Genomic DNA, 19,763 nt, shown 5'->3' with positions numbered 1-19,763 from the left:
ACTTCTCTGTATACTACAGCATCATCCGCGAAAAGCCTCATGGAACTTCCGACACTACCTACTAGGTCATTTATATATATTGTGAAAAGCAATGATTCCATTACACTCCCCTGTGGCACGCCAGAGTTTACTTTAACGTCTGTAGACGTCTCTCCATTGAGAACAAGATGCTGTGTTCTGTTTGCTAAAAACTCTTCAATCCAGCCACACAGCTGGTCTGATATTCCGTAGGCTCTTACTTTGTTTATCAGGCGACAGTGCGGAACTGTATCGAACACCTTAAGGAAGTCAAGGAAAATGGCATCTACCTGGGAGCCTGTATCTAAGATTTTCTGGTTCAAAAATGGTTCAAATGCCTCTGAGCACTATGGGACTTAACATCTGAGGTCATCAGTCCCCTAGAACGTAGAATACTTAAACCTAACTAACCTAACGACATTACACACATCCATGCCCGAGGCGGGATTCGAACCTGCAACCGTAGTGGTCGCAAGGTTCCAGACTGTAGTGCCTAGAACCGCTCGGCCACCCAGGCCGGCCAATATTTTCTGGGTCTTGTGAACAAATAAAGCGAGTTGGATCTCACACGGTCGCTGTTTCCGGAATCCATGTTGACTGCTACAGAGTAGATTCTGAGTTTCCAAAAAACATCGAAAATTCTACAACAGATCGATGTCAGAGATGTAGTCCCATAGTTTTGCGCATCTGCTCGACGACCCTTCTTGAAAACTGGAATTACCTGTGCTCTTTTCCAATCATTTGGAACCTTCCGTTCCTCTAGACACTTGCAGTACGCCGCTGTTAGAAGGGGGGCAAGTTCTTTCGCGTATTCTGTGTAGAATCGAATTGGTATCCCGTCAGGTCCAGTGGACTTTCCTCTGTTGAGTGATTTCAGTTTCTTTTCTACTCCTTGGACACTTAATTCGCTGTCAGCCATTTTTTCGTTTGTACGAGGTTTTATAGAAGGAACTGCAGTGCAGTCTTCCTCTGTGAATCAACTATGGAAAAAGGTGTTTATTATTTCAGCTTTACGCGTGTCATCCTCTGTTTCAATGCTGTTTCGATCCACTTACTGATTTAACGTGAGACCAGAACTTCCTAGGATTTTCTGTCAAGTCGGTACGTAAAATTTTACTTTCGAATTCACTGAACCCTTAACGCATAGCCCTTCTTACGCTAACTTTGACATCGTTTAGCTTCTGTTTGTCTCAGAGGTTTTGGCTGCGTTTAAATTTGCAGTGAAACTCTCTTTGCTTTCGAAGTAGTTTCCTAACTTTGCTGTTGAACCACGGTGGGTTTTTCCCGTTCCTCACAGTTTTACTCGGCACGTACCTGTCTAAAACGCATTTTACGATTGCCTTGAACTTTTTCCATAAACGCTCAGCATTGTCAGTGTCGAAACAGAAATTTTCGTTTTGGTCTGTTAGGTAGTCTGAAATTTGCCTCCTTTTACTCTTGCTAAACAGATAAACCTTCCTCCTTTTTTTATATTTCTATTTACTTTCATATTCAGGGCTGCTGCAACGGCCTTATGATCACTGATTCCCTGTTCTGCGCTTACAGAGTCGAAAAGTTCGGATCTCTTTGTTATCAGTAGGTCCCAGATGTTATCTCCGCGAGTCGGTTCTCTGTTAAATTGCTCGAGGTAATTTTCGGATTATGCACTCAGTATAATGTGACTCGCTGCTCTGTCGCTACCACCCATCCTAAACATCTGAGAGTCCCAGTCTACATCCAATAAATTGAAATCTTCACCTAAGACTATAACATGCTGAGGAAATTTATGTGAAATGTATTTAAGATTTTCTCTCAGTTGCTCTGCCACTAATGCTGCTGAGTCGGGAAGTCGGTAAAAGGAGCCAATTATTAACCTAGCTCGGTTGTTGAGTGTAACCTCAACTCATAATAATTCACAGGAACTGTCCACTTCTATTTCACTACAGGATAAACTACTACTAACAGCGAAAAACACGCCACCACCGGTTGCATGCATTCTATCCTTTCTAAACACCGTCTGTGCCTTTATAAAAACTTCAACGGACTTTATATCTGGATTCAGCCAGCTTTCCATACCTATAACGATTTCAGCTTCAGTGCTTTCTATCAGCGCTTGAAGTTCCGGTACCTTACCAACGAACCTTCGACAGTTTACAATTACAATACCAATTGCTGCTTGGTCCCCGCATGTCCTGACTTTGCCCCGCACCCTTTGAGGCTGGTTGCCCTTTCTGTACTTTCCAGAGGCCATCTAACCTAAAAAACCGCCCAGTCCACGCCAGACAACCCTTGTTACCCGTGTAGCCGCCTGCTGTGTGTAGTGGACTCCCGACCTATCCTGCGGAACCCGAAACCCCTCCACCCTATGGCGCAAGTCAAGGAATCTGCAGCTCACACGGTCGCAGAACCGTCTCAGCCTCTGATTCAGACTCTCCACTCAGCTCTGTACCAAAGGTCCGCAGTCAGTCCTGTCGATGGTAGGCTCTGCATTCATCCTGCTAGTGAGTCTGGCAGTCTTCTCCAAATCAGATATCCCCCAGAAGCCAGAGAGGATTTCCTCTGATCCATAGCGACACACATCATTGGTGCCGACATGAGCGACCACCTGCAGATGGGTGCACCCTGTACCCTTCATGTCATCCGGAAGGACCCTTTCCACATCTGGAATGACCCCTCCCAGTATGCACACGGAGTGCACATTGGTTTTCTTCCCCTCCCTTGCAGCCATATCCCTAAGGGGCCCCATTACGCGCCTGACGTTGGAGCTCCCAACTACCAGTAAGCCCACCCTGAGACTGCCCGGATCTTGCACATCTGTGTGCATTCTTGTCGTTCTATGTTTATTACATTTATTACAGAAATATACCAATCCTAGGGAAGCAACCATACTGCTAATTACATCAAAGTGGTTGTGATCTTTCTACAGGTAAATGTTTATTTCTTTCTCAGGATCACTATAGATAACTGAATTGAAATCCTCAGCACATACAACATTTATTTGGATATACAACCATTTTTTCAACATTTTTAATATCTTCTAGAGTGAACCATTCTCCATTGTATTCAAGCAACTGATTACATAATATGTGAGTTAGCTCTTTTTGTAATTTGTTTTTATCTCCCACTCTGATTTTCTCAATCTCATTTGTAGTTAGTTCTCTCCCAAAAATTTTATTTGTATGGTATGTTAATGCCAAAATTACCAATCTAGGACAACACAAATCATCATTGTTATTAATTCTTGTGATTCATCTTTTAGTCTTTTAGACTTCAGCTAGAATTATTATTTTTTAACCTCAGGCATCTCTAGGAAATGCTATCATCTGAATATTAAATGAGGTATCTGCTATATCAACAGTCGCATCAGATGTTAAGATGTATCTCATTTTGTTGCACAAACTTGATCAGATTCTAAAGTATAATTTTTATTATTCTGGATTTACAATGTCAGTACATTTTTCCAGCACCTATTCTAGATTCCAGTAAGTCACTAATTATTGTTCTCCACTCTTCTCTATTTGTCCATAAATCTTCAGGAATGTTGTTCTTCCTCATTGCTGACTGAACTCCCTGTATCCATGTATCAGGTGGTCGTCCCCTTTTTCTTCTTCCAATTGGTACCCAGTCGATTATGCATTTTGGTAGCCTTTCCTGTTCCATTCGTCTGATGTGTCCATACCATTTAAGTTGTTTGTGCTCGATGAAATCACTAATTGAATTTTTACATTTCATCTGGTCTCTGATTACTTCATTTCTTATTCTTTCTCGTCTTGATATTCTTGCTGAACGTCTCCAGAAATCCATTTCTGTGGCTAATAATTTTGATTTCAGTTGCCATTTTGTTGTCCACACTTCTGAACCATATGTAATAATGCTCCTAACTATTGTTTTAAAAATCCTTATTTTGTTATCAGTTGTTATGTGTTTGTCCCAGAGAATTCCATTCAATAAAGAGATTGTCGTCTTTCCAGAATTTATTCTTGATCTAATTTCTTTGTCTTGTTTCCCATCATTTGTAATTTTCACACCTAAATATTTATATTCCTCAGTAGCTGTTATTGTTCCCATCCCTTCTTCTAATATTAAGTCTCCATTCACTCCACCAATTACCATGTACTTTGTTTTATTCATGTTTACATTTACACCTGATTTTTTATATTCTTGAATCAATTTTCTGGTCATATACTCTATGTCCTCATAGTCTTGGGCTATAATCAGTTGGTCATCTGCAAATTGTAACGAGTGTACTGTTCTATCATTTATTGGTATTCCCATAGCGTGACATTTTTTCTTCCAATTCTGTAAAGTTACTTCTGTATATATTTTATACAATGTAGGTGAGATGCTACATCCCTGACGTAATCCTTTTGTGACTTGGAATCCATGTGATAGATATTTACCAATTTTTATTTTTGAAATAGAATTTTTATATAAATTTTGAATTGTTTTAATTATTCTTGGATTTATTCCTATTGATATTAAAGCTTTCCATAAACTGGATAAAGGCACACTATCATAGGCTTTTTCTATATCTATGAATACTAAATGTATAGGTTGTGCCCAAACCATTTTTTTTTTCAATAATTTGTTGTAGGCAAAAGATATGATCAATTGTTGATCTTCAAGCTCTAAAACCTGCTTGTTCTTCAGCCTCCTTTTCTTTGTATTCTTGTTCTAACAAATATTTAATAATTCTTCCATATAATCTACTGAAGGTATTGGTCACTGTTATTCCCCTATAATTTTTACACTCATCTTTCGCTCCTTTTTTATGTATCACTGAAATATATCCTACTTTCAAATCATTTGGGACATCTTCCCCATTTAAACATCTTTCGAAAAGGTTTCTTAACAATTCTATTAATTTCTTTGTTCCTAATTTTAATAATTCTGCAGGAATACCTCCAATGCCTGTAGCCCTTCCATTCTTTAAAGATTTTATTGCAGTTTTTACTGTCTCTATTTCCAAACGGATGTAATTCTCTGCTTGTAGATCTATCATTTCATTATATTCAGGGTTTCCCAAGTATTCTTCCCTGTTTTCTGTTAATAAACTTTTAAAATATTTTTCCCAAGAGTCATGAGAAATATATTTAATATGTGTTGTTTCTTTGGAATTCCTTGTTAAATTTTTTATAGTTTTCCATGCTTCTGTGTTTCTTTTACCACCAATATAGGATTCAATTTTTTGACATGAGTGTTCCCAAACTTTGTTTTTTGCTTCTGCAACCTTTTTCCAGATTTTCGCTTGTTGTGCGTTAAGCTCTATTTTATCTTGAAGATTTCTGGTATTTAACCATTTTCAATATTTTTCTTTCTTTAATTTCACTTCCTTTTTAATTTCTTCATTCCAGTAGTATAATGGATGGTTTGTACGTGTTTCTTCTGTTTCTCCTAAAGCTTCCTTGGCGGCTTCATGTAGTTTATTTAAAATATAATGATATTGATCTTCTGTATTATCAAACTCTGTTTCTACCAGTTTTTCATCTAATCTCTTTTGATATAAAAATATTGTGCTTTCATTCTCAAAACTATTCAAATTATATTTAGGAATTTTGATTTCTGTTTGTATATTTTCTATAGGACAATTTCGATTTTCTTCAGTGCTTTTTCCTCTGAAGGTGAATAAAAATTTGGAATTTACCAAATAATGATCGCTAAGAGTTACCCCTCTATATACTCTTATGTCATGTATTTTTATCCTCGTTTGCTGTTTAATTATAATATAGTCTATTATTGATTTTTGATTCAATGTATCTTGATGCCATGTGTATTTATGTATTTCTTTATGTTGATAAAAGCCATTTAATATTTTCAATGAATTTTGTTCACAGATATCAATAAGTCTATTACCATTATCATTTATAACATTTTCTCCAAATGGTCTTATAATTTTATTTCCAATTTTACTTCCAGTTCTACTGTTAAAATCCCCTGCAATAATAATCTCCCTGGTTTTCCCGATATCCTCTATGATTCCATTTAAATTATTATAGAAATCATCCTTTTTACAAATTGGTTCATCTTCGCTTATTCCATATACTCCTATAATAGTAATTTTGTATCCATGAATATCAATATTAATTTTAATCAGATTTTCATCAATAGGTTCCCAGTTTATGACCATTCTTTTGAATTTGTTTTTCATCAATATCCATATCCCCCGTTTTGCTCTTTGATTTTTTGGGACACCACTATAGAAATGTGTATATGATCCTATTCTTTCAATACCTCGTCCTTTTTTTCTTAGTTTCTGGGAGTATAATAATATCTTGATTTCTAGCCTCCATTTCTTTAATCACTTCTCCTACTTTATTTTGTAATCCTTGTATATTCCATACACCAATTAAGACAGTCCGTTTTCTTAGCCTTTTTCGTCTCCTATTATATCCGTCCTGCTGTAATCTTATAGGCTTTTTAACCAGTGAGGTTTTTTCCAATGAATGGGGAGTTGGCCCATCGCATTAACCCCCAACCTGGAGTACCAGGTAATTTTTGCTCAAGGTTTTCTTCCTTTAGCCTTTCGTAATCCAATACCTAAACTACAAGGCAGTAGTATTATCTGGTGCTTTATATCCAGTAGAAATTGAATAAAACAGTTTTGGATTGTTGGTTGTTGTATGCGACTTATCTCCTTACCTGAAATTATTTCTGTGTTATGCTACTTCTACCATAGAATTGAGTGCTTTCGTTATATAATCTGTTTTATCACTGACAGTACTGAGTTTGGAAGTATTGACGTTATTAAAAACGATTTGGTAGTCAACAGACCAACCATTAAATTTTTCGTTAAATCTCGATCTAATTTCGTTTATCTTTTTTAGATGGCTCAGGTTCTTTTTCTTGCTCAAGTAGTTTGCTACTGAACTGATAAATATGATCTAGTCACACCATTTTTCCTCTCTTGGTTGTCGAGCTCTTTCAATACTATCATCATCAAATCTGTGAGAGTAATTTATATTAGGTACTCATTTTGGCCTTGACCTAGTCTTTTCAAATAATTCTGATTGAAATTGAAACTCCTGTAACCCAATAGCATTAACTAACTCTGATTTATTTTACTGTATCCAATAATACCCAGTTTATTTTTGCTCTAGCTTTGAGTTCCCTTACTTTAAAATTATCGAGAGTTCTTGTAGGAAGAGGTTTTTTATTTGAAACAATTAAGTTAATTAAATCATCATTTCTAAATCTGCAGCATACTCGTAAATTTTTCTATCTACAATAATCACAGAGTTGAGCGACTGTAAACTCTCTCAGAGAGGCTCCCATTTATTTAAGGACAGAAAACATTAGGTTTGCGAAAAATGAGAGTTTTCATTTTCAGTTATTTTGATGTGTCTATTTGTCCTTAAACGTTTATTGAGAGCACTTTTAACTATTTCTTTTCCACAAGTACACAATATTTTCTTTTATCACACATCTTCTAGTTGACAAATGTTGCATCTACTTACCGCTTGTCCCTAGATGTATGACTTAAGTAAATAGAACTATGAACCCTAATTTCTTGACAAGCAATACATTTTTGACAATGTGCTTCACTTTGTTGTTCTCCATTTAACTCCTTTCGATTGTAAAAGAAAAGAAAATCTTTCATGTCCTTAAATTTTTCCAAAGGGTTCTTATATTAGGTATAAGCTGTTTGACATGTTCTTCTATTATTATTATAATGTGTATTTTTTTCTAAGAATTTTATAACATTCTTTACATATATGTTAATGTTCATCCTTCATATATTTATGTGAATGAAAGTTATCAATTGACTGCTCCACTTCCCATTTTTTACACTTCTCCAACACTTCTACTTTTTGAGACAAGTTTTTATTAGATTAATTAAAATTACTCCTTAGTAAATGAATCCACTTTCTTGCTGCTGTGCTTTAGATAGTTCTATAGATAAAATATTAACAGTCTTAATTTTCATCCTATCACTAGTATTTTTACTCTGTATTTCATGTCTCCTTGACGAGTTTGCAGTACAATACGCACTTCATGATAAATAAATTGTAATCTGTAATGACATTCTCTTAAGGAATTTCTCAGAGGGGCATCATTCCTGCTGAACACAAAAATTCAATTTTATGAGTTGCAGGTGGTAAAGATTTACCATATGAAAAATTTTGTCTTTTATTAAGTATGTAATTACAGGGTCGACAAGCGACAAACGTGAAAAATTAACAGATTGCTGTAGAATTTTAGTCGCCACTGTCATGGCAACTGAAGGTGCTGCAGAGTTTTAATTTATCTACTATATTTTTATTCTATATAAATGGATATTCTACTGAAGAAGCTAAGTAATGCAAGCAATTCTAATTTGTTTAAAAAGATTAGTGAGCTAGAAGTATATGAACTATATTACATTACTGATTGAGAACATTTAAAAACTAGATATGGGGAGAAAATTTGTATGGAGCTTGATAGTAAATTTAAAATTATTTTGCCAGACAGGTTTAATAAAATAATAAGTGACAGATTTAAACCCAGTTCTAAGCAAAGAAGGGAAAGCAGAAAGGTGGAAGGAGTATATAGATGGTCTATACAAGGGCGATGTTCTTGAAGAGGATGTAAATGAAGAGATATGATATTGCATGATGAGTTTGACAGATCAGTGAAAGACCTAAGTCGAAACAAGGCCCCTGGAGTAGACAATATTCCATTAGAACTACTGATAGCCTTGGTAGAGTCAGTCCTGACAAAACTCTACCATCTGGTGAGCAAGATGTATCTGACAGGCGAAATAGCCTCAGACCTCAAGAAGAATATAATAATTCCAATCCCAAAGAGAGCAGGTGTTGACAGATGTGAAAATTACTGAACTAGCAGTTTAATAAGTGACGGCTGCAAAATACTAAAACGAATTATTTACTGACGAATGGAAAAACTGGTAGAAGCCGACCTTGGGGAAGCTCAGTTTAGATTCCATAGAAATGTTGGAGCACGGAAGGCAATACTGACCCGACGACTTAGAAAATAGATTAAGGAAAGGCAAACCTACATTTCTAGCATTTGTAAACTTAGAGAATGATTTTGGCGATGTTGACTGGAATACTCTCTTTCAAATTCTAAAGGTGGCAGGGGTAAAATACAGGAAGCGAAAGCCTATTTACAATTTATACAGAAACCAAATGACAGTTATAAGAGTCGAGGGGCATGAAAGAGAAGCAGTGGTTGGGAAGGGCGTGAGACAGGGTTGTAGCCTATTCCCAATGTTATTCAATCTGTGTATTGAGCAAGCAGTAAAGGAAACAAAAGAAGGAGTAGGAATTAAAATCCATGAATGAGAAATAAAAACTTTGAGGTTCACCGATGACATTGTAATTCTGTCACAGACAGTGAAAGACCTGGAAGAGAAGTTGGATGCAATGGACAGTGTCTTGAAAGGAGGATATAAGATTAACATCAACAAAAGCAAAACGAGGATAATGGAATGTAGTCGAATTAAATCGGGTGATACTGAGGGAATTAGGTTAGTAAATAAGACGCTTAAAGTAGTAAATGAGTTTTGTTATTTGTGGAGCAAAATAACTAATGATGGTCGAAGTAGAGAGGATATAAAATGTAGACTAGCAATGACAAGGAAAGCGTTTCTGAAAAGGAGAAATTTGTTAACATCGAGTATAGATGTGTCAGGAAGTCGTTTCTGAAAGTATTTGTATGGTATGTAGCCATGTAAGGAAGTGAAACTTGGACGATAAATAGTTTAGGCAAGAAGAGAATAGAAGCTTTCGAAATGTGGTGCTGCAGAAGAATGCTGAAGATTAGATGGGTAGATAACATAACTAATGAGGAGGTATTGAATAGAATTGGAGAGAAGAGAAATTTGTGGCACAACTTGACTAAAAGAAGGCATCGATTGGTAGGACATATTCTGAATGATCAAGGGATCGCCAATTTAGTATTGTGGGGCAGCGTGGAGGGTAGAAATCGTAGAGGGAGACCAAGAGATGAATGCACTAAACAGATTCAGAAGGATGTAGGTTGCGTTAGGTACTGGGAGATGAAGAAGCTTGCACAGGATAGAGTAGAATGGAGAGCTTTATCAAACCAGTCTCTGGACTGAAGACCACAACAGCAACAACTGGGACTTTCAATTTTTTGAAGATGGTTATATTAAACTAAAGTATAAAGCAATGAAGAGAACTAAAAATAATGTTAACGAATTTCATGATCTGGAGTTCATTGCTTGAATAAATTTTTATTGATTTAGTTATTTTATATCTTATATCTGGGTAGGTTGAGTTTGCTCAGTAAATAATCCCCTAGTGCACCCAGCGTACACAGTTGTTTTTAAGCCGCATAACACACTATCCAACAAATGCTGAGTGGTTACCACTGAGTTTTTTAGTCCATAAGACGTAAACGAAATTAAAAATGCCCAGTGGGCGTTGAGAACGCAGTTTTCGATTGGTCCCGTGATGGTACTTCCAACTTGCGGTAATCACTACACAAATCCAGCATCGTGAAGTAGCGACACTAGCCCAAGTTGTACAATGTCTCTGTTACATTGGGCATAGGATACGTATCTGCTGACAACGTTTTCTGGTTGAGGAAACGTTAGCCCGCATCTCGTGGTCGTGCGGTAGCGTTCTCGCTTCCCACGCCCGGGTTCCCGGGTTCGATTCCCGGCGGGGTCAGGGATTTTCTCTGCCTCGTGATGGCTGGGTGTTGTGTGCTGTCCTTAGGTTAGTTAGGTTTAAGTAGTTCTAAGTTCTAGGGGACTTATGACCACAGCAGTTGAGTACCATAGTGCTCAGAGCCATTTGAACCATTTGAGGAAACGTTAGTCACAACAGAAACGATATGCTTTGCCACCATTCGATGATGTTTTGCTTACAATTACAATAGGAGCAGACCAGGGGCTACAACTAGGTTCTATGATGTCATCTCTGAATTGCTGATCTATAAACTCTTACATAATTGGCTCTAAGTGCCTTGGAAAGCGATATGTTCGTTTGTAGACGGGTGCTTCACTTTCAGTAGGAATTTGGTGCTCAAAAAGCGGTGTTGTGGGTAATGAATACGACAGATTAAATAATTCCACGTATTCCCTCAACAGTTTTTACATTAATGCTGTATCCTCTGCTTCCAGATGTGCTACCTTACTCCTTAGTGCCGACCAGTCGACAGACGCTCTCGGCACTGTGTAATTTACTGCAAAAACACCAGGGGACTGATGACCTTAGATGTTAAGTCCCATAGTGCTCAGAGCCATTTGTAAAATCACCGTCTAGTTGATGCACATGTAACTTTTCTAAATTCGCAACGAGGGTATCCTGCAATAACTTTACTTCCTTGGGGCCAAAATTATCAATACTGACAGAGAGTACCATTGTGCTACCTACCTTCTGAACGCAGGAGACAGTACGGCTTATGAAACAACTAATTGCTTCTAGTAATTTGTTATCCGCCAAAACTTCAGCAATACTCATCGAGTTCACTGGCAGGTCAGTACCAACATCAATCCAGTCGATTTTTCCTGTATCTTCTTTTATTCGGACCCTCAATTTGACCAAAAGGGACTTTGTACACAGTTTAATTGGTTTCCCCTAGCCATGGGGTGGACCTTGTGATAGAAAAGGTATGCCAGCTGCAGAGCCTAACTGAAGAAAAGTTTCATCCAGTTCTGCCATATGCCATCCTAGGCCAATTGTGGCGACATGTGCAACCAGGAAATCAATTCCGAGAATACGAATTGTTCCTATCACTAACCACGGGAAGAACTTCTACATCCACTTGGAAGTTAACCTCCCCCACTTGGAACTTCAACGTTCCAACATTAAGTGAATTTGCATGTTGTCCATCTACACCACTTAAAGTCCAGCTTAGTGCACTTAACCCTTTTGCCCCAAATACCCGGCTACTTGCGACTGATACCTGATAACTGGTATCAAACGACATTTTATGTAATTTATAACCCCAGACAGCCAATCAGAAAAAAGTCTGTCTCTGCTTTCTTACATCCTCTGACTCTTACTGGGAGCACGGAACAGTGGACACCCCAACTGCTGCGTCATTTAACTGCTGCTCGTAGGATCTACCCTGTTACTGAAACTGCTGTTGTTGCTGATTCCTGTTACAGCATCCGAGTGACCAAATTTTTTACAATACCTGGAACATTGCTGTCTGTAATCTGTTTGTACATGTCCCTTGCAGCCACAGCAAAAATAGTTAACTTCCGTAGTAAACACTGACTGACATTCATGTGACCTAGCCTATGACCCAATTTCCTGCAATGATAATGCAATATTCACTGCTTCACACAGATACTTACGAAACTCCATTTCCAGTTTTTGCACCTTCAAAAATACGCCAAGGTCCCTTTCTCTGCTTACCACAAAAATATCAAGTTAAATCTTGTCATCAGCCATGAGCTCATGGGTACCTACATTGATTTTACGAATATGGTCTGCAAAAGTTTCAATCTGTTTATCCTCCATACGAGAAAGCCCTGTAAGTTGTTGCTGACAATATCTTGCAGTGTTCTTCTTCTGATATATCTCTATTAACCCTTCCTGAAAACCTCAAATGTTTTAACCTCTCTCAGATTCTCATTAGACGTAACATCTGCTCTAGCATCTCCTGTTAACTTCATTCTAGCAACACATAATAAATTCTCCTTACTTCACCCCACAATTTGAGGGCTGTAGCCAAATTGTGAAAAAAGATAGAAATATCTTCCCCCTGTTTCACTGAAAATGGAGTAACCGATCCCATGGAAGTTCCATCAAGGGTTGGTGGGTTGGAATGTGAGTGCTCCCTCTCTGTTGCTCTAAACTTATTTACCTATATCTGTAATTTATCGGCCTGATACCTCAGTTGCTCAATAACCTTAGAAGCTGAAAGTTCCTTTGCTATGACTACAATTTAATCAAGAGAAAAGTATAAATGAGGAATACAATAAATGATCCAGGCAAAAGAGAGGAAAGGGACAATCCAACAGGCTCGAAACAGAAATAGCTGAAATTGGCACTTACTTCCTTTAATGTGAAGCACACCATCGCTGTAGGTGCTCCACATTGCTAAGCCTTAACTCTACACAATCCGTCCTCCACGATGCCTCAGCAGTCTACCTGACAGTGGTGTAAATGGTCACATGTGATACCAGTGTAAATGGGCCATGCTAACAGGCACAGACCTACAGTGCCCATTGCCGGGATCAAATGTGGGTTCTCTGCTGGACACGACAAATGGGGTGATGGAGGAGTCTCCATGGATGGTTTCTGATGACAGAACAACATTTATTGTTCCACTGCAATTCATTGGTTGTGCACCCTCTGGGTGACGTAATATTCTCAGTGGCGTCGAAGATGACTGCAGACGCTCATTCTGGAAGTGCTGACGTAGTTAAAATCTGCTGTCTCGACAGTAGCGTAATATTCTCAGTGGCGTCGAAGATGACTGCAGACGCTCATTTTGGCAATGCTGACGTAGCTAAAATCTGCTGTCTCGACATCAGCACTTCAGCCTTGCTGGGTCCTACTGCAGTGGCTGGAACAACACTCCACAGGCCTCTCTTTGATAGTGGCTTGGGGGTCATGGTGGGAGAGGGACTGGTCAGTGCCACATCTTAGCAACCATCCCAAGTTGCAACTGTCTGGCGTCGGTGGGCGAGGGTCCCAAGCTCTGACCTCAGTCATGACGTTTGTGGAGGCAACGACTCAGGAAAATGGCGACAGTGCATTCCCACAATGCACCCCAAGCTTTGGCTGCTATGACAGGCGGCTACCTGTTGATGGCGTCCAACGATAGTTACGGCAGCAGACCACTCCGATTCCTTCTATGATGGTGACTATTATGATGACTCCAATGGCAGTGACGACTCAGAACTGGTGGCGGCACTAAGCGACACAGGCTCTGTGTCACTCCAGTGCTTCACGATGGTCAGTGTTGATGAACTGGCTGCTGGTACTTAAATACAACCTCCTGCAGCTGATGTCGGCCGTTCTTGTTCTCCAGTAGGTTCGTGGAATATTCTGGTGCTTCTTGGGTGTCGTAATTGACCCGATTACCGCCCGGCGTGTGGCGAACTGGATGGTGACACAGCGCTCTCCCTCGTGTTGCTGAACTCTGCGCTCTGCCGACCCAATTACGCCACAGTGTCATAGCGTTGAACTATGCAATAGAATGTAACACACATACGACTTGTGGCTTCCAATATTTCTTCACATTTCAACCTATTTCATTACTGTAAAACTCATACCTTTACCTAACTTAATCACTCTGATCATTTGACCTTCTACACTATATTGGAGTTAACACATGTACAGTAAGATGCATTTTCTGATTACCATAGTTCCAATATAGAGAATCAAAGTGTAGTTCTGAAATGCTAAGTGACCACTCATATTAACTAGTTGACTGCATGACCTGAATTCATCTAAGGAAGTTTATGTGTTGAGAATATCTAAGTTCTTGAGGAAACCTAAGCATTTAGTTCTTTTGTATCTGAACTAAAATCCAGCCGAAGAGGAGGGTTTGGATAAGTATAATTAAAGGACAAGCACAAAACATTCGTGGTAAGTAGGTGTTTTTTATTTTCATACTAACAGAGATCTAGTAACACGATGAATGGAGACAACATTGAACAAGTCGATTTTAGTAGTATACAGTTAATGAGAAGAAAAAAAGTCATCATTGATAAATGAAGGTAGGAAAGGTGTACATGTCTGTTTTTTGATTATTCACGGTTTTACATGTGATTAAACATAATTAATTTTCTTTTAATCGCAGGTATATGCATATCCTGAAAGGAAGAAGGAAAGAAAAGACATAAGTATGGTGTACAGAAAGAAGAATACATAAACAAGCACTGAAGATATTGATAAAATCAGAATTGACATAACAGAGTGGGCACATGGAGCCATATCTGTGACCATTGAGGAGGATTTGTCTTTGTTTTCCATCTGTTTGTATGTAACAAAGGAATGGGCAGTATTCAAACTTGTCAAGATGTTGCATATAAATAAACTGATAAAATATCAAGAAGAATTCTTGATAGATACTGTTGAGAGGTAAATGTGAAGGAATTTCATCACAAAAGAAAATCTGGGAGAATTCATGTTATTACAGACATAACTGTTTTGAATTAAAAAGCACCACAGATTGCTTAAGCAGGGAAACATTACATCAGTTGAAATTTAAATGACATAATGCTCACAACCAGATTATCAAAAATACCAAGTGGTCTTAAAAATTAAACTTTATATTAAAATAAAATGATTGGGGATCAATGAGTCAATAACTCCAGTGGACCATATGGCAAATGAGAAGTTTGTAACTGACCTCTATAACACATAACAGTAAATGCACAGGCCAAATAGAAGAGCATTCCAAAACTGGCGACCCTGTTTCGCTCTCTGGAAAATATATTAAGTGCACAGTTTCTAGTCTGTATATATTGAGGGGTGTGTACAGGAAGGAGAAAGCTGTGAGGTGAACACAACCTGATCACAAGTGGGAGATGATAAATACATCGTTGCCAGCAGCCTGCATGAATCAACAAGGTGACAAGTCAACCAAGCATAACAGTAGCCTTCCCACTATCAGGATGATATTATATTTCCTGAGAGGAATCCTTTACTATTACTTGTTTGTCACAGATTTTTAGATTTTTGTGGTTGTAGCTGAGGGTAGGATGTATTACTACTACTGTAGTGTGTTTCTTCTTTTTCTTCTTGCATGTGCTTTTTCACTGGCCTGACACATGATGATAGCTGTGGATGGAGGTATCTGAGATAAGAGGGAAACGTTATGTCTAACAAAAACGAGTAAATTTTTGTTTTTGGAAAAAGTAAAGATCTGAAGATCATGTTTGATAAGGTGACTGAAGGTCAGGAACAGTTAGTAGAAGAACTTAAAGAAATAGTGAATATTCATCAGAGAAAGATAGGCAGCAGTGTTAAGAGATATAAGAAAAACAAGGAAGACAATTTTTTGTAGATAGAATAGATCAGAATTAAATTGCAAGAAAAAAATTTATGCTTTGAGCTGTTGTAAACGCAAATTTGTAAAAAATTCATGAGCAGTTATTTTAGAGAATGAGGTAAAGTAATATATCTTTCAAACAAGGAATTACTTTGAGAAGGGTATAACATATATTAATGAACCAAATTCAATTAGAAGATGCTTTGGGGCTTCAGCAGAAGGTAGTGGAGACAGAATGTGTAATAAGAATACTAATAATAAGAATATTCATACAGAATTACAGAAAGCAGTACTACTAGTTGTGAGAAGAATTTCGAGTGGTTAGACAAAATAAGAAATTGAATGAAGAGCGAACTAAACCGTTTTCTCCACTTTGCTAGTGATAGCGATGAAAGGTTTTGCAAATGGATGAGATTGGTTATAAGATCAATTTTGAGTAGAGGAAATATTAATGAAGAGCTGAAGATTAGTAAGGTAGATAAACAAATTGCTGATGAAATAAAGTATTGAAGAATGTTAAGGACTTTTTGGAAAATGCAATAAGTACAATCAAGAGAAATATGGAATAAAGGTGTCAACTAAGATTCACTACATGCAAGTATACAAAGTGTAAGATAAAGGATGAGGAAGAAAAAGTTCGAAATAGAAGGTGAAAGACATTGGGCATACATGATGCAAGGTAGGGAGTGTGGACAGTTAGATTTATCTTGTAGTGGATCAAGCTCACCTTATTTGTCCCAGGGGCATCATGTTTTTAAAGAGAAGTGATGATGGAATAAGTTCATTGGAAAAAGTGGAGAACCATGGATACCAACACAGAGTGACATTAATAGAACTTTAGGTAAACAACATAAGAAGAGAATCTTGCAATAATTCATCGAATAAAAGAGAATCCTGGATAGAATTAATAGGTGCGTGGTAGTTACACAAAGAGGGGCCACTGGAAGAAATAGAAAGTGATCAGGAGTAGAATAAAGGATGAAAATTTTGAAGGTGAGTTTCCTAAATGCTAACATTTAACCATAGTAGAGTGCTGGAAGTTGAAGAATAATTGTCTGACTATTATTAGATAAAAATTTGGCATGTTTAGATCATCATTTGAGTAACTGAATGTGTTTATCCTAAAATAATGGAACTGATTATGGATTAGGATGGAAGGTTGTGGTGATCGAAAGAACTTACGTACTTGCAGTAGTGTGGTATGCAGAAAGATGAAAGTCTTGATGTGGTATGAGGTGGTTGTGCAACCAGAAATAGACCTTGTGAATTAAGTACTATGGATTGGAGAATATTCTGGCTCTAAGTTGTTATTAATAAAGGTGTAGAGCCTGCCAATAGCATGCGATCTGCGTAGTAAGCCTTTAGGGGCATATGGATCCAGTAATCAGTTTCACTTTTGCTCAGTGGTTTAACACAGAAGGAGATGACTTTAGAGGTTTCCAGGACAGAGGTATTTTCATATGAACAGTGTGAGTTTTGCTGTAGCCTTGAAAAGCCAGTGACAAATATTCGCTATAGAATTCAGATATCGAGTCTACAAACAATGCTAAAGAACAGAGGGGAAATTTATTTTATCAATAATATTCCCAGCCATGAGTACATCTTTTTGAGATCGATATGTCAGTCTATATGGTTAGAGGATAAGTGTAAAACTATATTTACATCTACATCTATAAGCCACAAACCACCTTACAGTGTGAGGCGGAGGTTACTTTGTGCACCACTATCGGATCCTTCATTTCCGGTTGCAGTTGTGTGTGGATTGTGGGAAGAATGATTGCTGGCAAGCCTCTGTGTGGGCTCGAATGTCTCAAATTTTACCTCCATGATCTGTTTGCGAGATATACATAGGAGTAAACAATAAATTGGATGAGGATTTTGGGGACATACACTCCTGTAATTTAACAGTACACCTTAGTGTGGTACAGAACTGAAGTTGAGTGAGCAACTGTGTGACACATTATCACTCATTAAATTAACGTTTAACGTAATCTGCTGCTCTCCTTTGGATCTTCTATATTTCATCTGTCAATCCTATTTGGTACAGATGCCAAACCGACGAGCATATTCAAGCACTAGTCGAATGGTAAGATACTTTCTTAATTGATAGATTACATTCCCTGAAGATTCTTCCAATGAATATCAGTTTGAAAAATACCTTACCTACGATTAATTTTATGTGGCCGTTACGCTTAAAGTCACTCCATGCCTATACAAATAGTTATTTTATGGAAGTAACTCTTTCGAATTATTATCTGGCAGTCATGTAATCATCCAATAATGGGTATTCCCGTCTGTCTGTTCACATTTGTTTACGTTGATGGTCAATTGCTAGTCCCTGCAGTTTTCTGGAGACCTTCTTGCATATCGCTATAACTTCCTACCGTTGCGACTACTCTGTATGCAACGGCATCATTCACAGGAACCCTCATGATCTTCCGAAAATTTCTACTACGTCATTTGTATATATTGCGAAATATATGTTGAAATATATATTGAAGCGTAACTTCTCTGGACAGAAATCGGCGCCGGCCGAAGTGGCCGTGCGGTTAAAGGCGCTGCAGTCTGGAACCGCAAGACCGCTACGGTCGCAGGTTCGAATCCTGCCTCGGGCATGGTTGTTTGTGATGTCCTTAGGTTAGTTAGGTTTAACTAGTTCTAAGTTCTAGGGGACTAATGACCTCAGCAGTTGAGTCCCATAGTGCTCAGAGCCATTTGAACCAGAAATCGGCAATTCCCGATGCAATTTCTGTGTTTCATCGTCAATGTGAAGATCCAAGGTTTGCTGTAAACCTGCAGTGGAGCATTGGAATCTACTACTGGACTCCCAGGTAATGTTCAAACCACAGACAATTTGAAGCGTTACCCTCCCTGGACAGAAGTCGGCATTGTGCCTTTTGTATTCAATTCCCGATGCAATTTCTATGTTCCATCGTCAATATGAAGATCCAAAGGTTGCAGTAAACCTGAAGTGGAGTATCGGGATCTGCTACAGGACTCCCAGGAAATGTTCAAAACAGTCAATTTGAAGCGTTACCCTCCCTGGACAGAGGTAGGCATTGTGACTTTTGCATTCAATCCAGATGCAATTTCTGTGCTTCATCGTCAATGTGAAGGTTAAATTGTTAGAGTAAACCTGCAGTGGTGCAGTTGAATCTACTACTGGACTCCCAGGAAAGGTTCCAAGCAAGGAAAATTTGAGGTGTTTCTTCCCCTGGACAGAAGTCGGCATTGTGCCTCTTGTATTCAACCCCAATGCAATTTCTGTGTTTCATCGTCAATGTGAAGGTCCAAGGGTTACAGTAAACTTGCAGTGGAGCATCGGAATACACAACTGGACTCCCAGAAAAGGTTCCAAGCACAGACTGTTTGAAGGGTTGCTCCTCTGGACAGAAGTCGGCATAGTGCCTTTTCTATTCAATCCCGATGCAATTTCTGTGTTTCATCGTCAATGCGAAAGTTCAACGGTTACGGTAAACCTGCGGTTGTGCATAGGAATCTAATACTGGTCTCCCAGGAAAAGTTCAAAACACAGATTGTTTGAAGCGTTACTTCCACTGGACTTAAGACGGCATTGTACCTTTTGTATCCAATCCAGATGCAATATCTGTGTTTCATGGTCAATGTGAAGGTCAAAGGGGTACATTAAACCAGAGGTGGTGCATAGGAATCTAATACTGGTCTCCAACGGAAGGTTCCAACACAGACTGTTTGAAGCGTTACCCCCCTAGACAGAATTCGGCACTGCGCCTTTTTCATTCAATCCCGATGCAATTTCTGTGTTTCATCGTCAATGTGAAGCTCCAAAGGTTACACTAGACCTGCAGTGGTGCATCTGATCT

General features: G+C 38.4%; 1 protein-coding gene across 1 annotated transcript in view; it reads left to right on the top strand.

The window, feature by feature from the left end:
* LOC126213399 (zinc finger protein 493-like) overlaps positions 1-14,785 on the top strand; it is a 209,094-nt gene extending 194,309 nt beyond the window's left edge. Inside the window, exon 6 of the mRNA XM_049941114.1 lies at positions 14,728-14,785. Within this exon, the coding sequence (XP_049797071.1) occupies positions 14,728-14,770 (43 nt within the window). The 3' untranslated portion in view covers positions 14,771-14,785. The remainder of the gene's footprint in view (positions 1-14,727) is intronic.
* The last annotated feature ends 4,978 nt before the right edge of the window (positions 14,786-19,763 follow it).

The sequence above is a fragment of the Schistocerca nitens genome, chromosome 11 (genome assembly GCF_023898315.1).
Source record: "Schistocerca nitens isolate TAMUIC-IGC-003100 chromosome 11, iqSchNite1.1, whole genome shotgun sequence".
Taxonomy (NCBI): domain Eukaryota; kingdom Metazoa; phylum Arthropoda; class Insecta; order Orthoptera; family Acrididae; genus Schistocerca; species Schistocerca nitens.
Note: the sequence above shows the minus strand (reverse complement) of the source record. Positions and strands in the feature narration are given on the sequence as shown.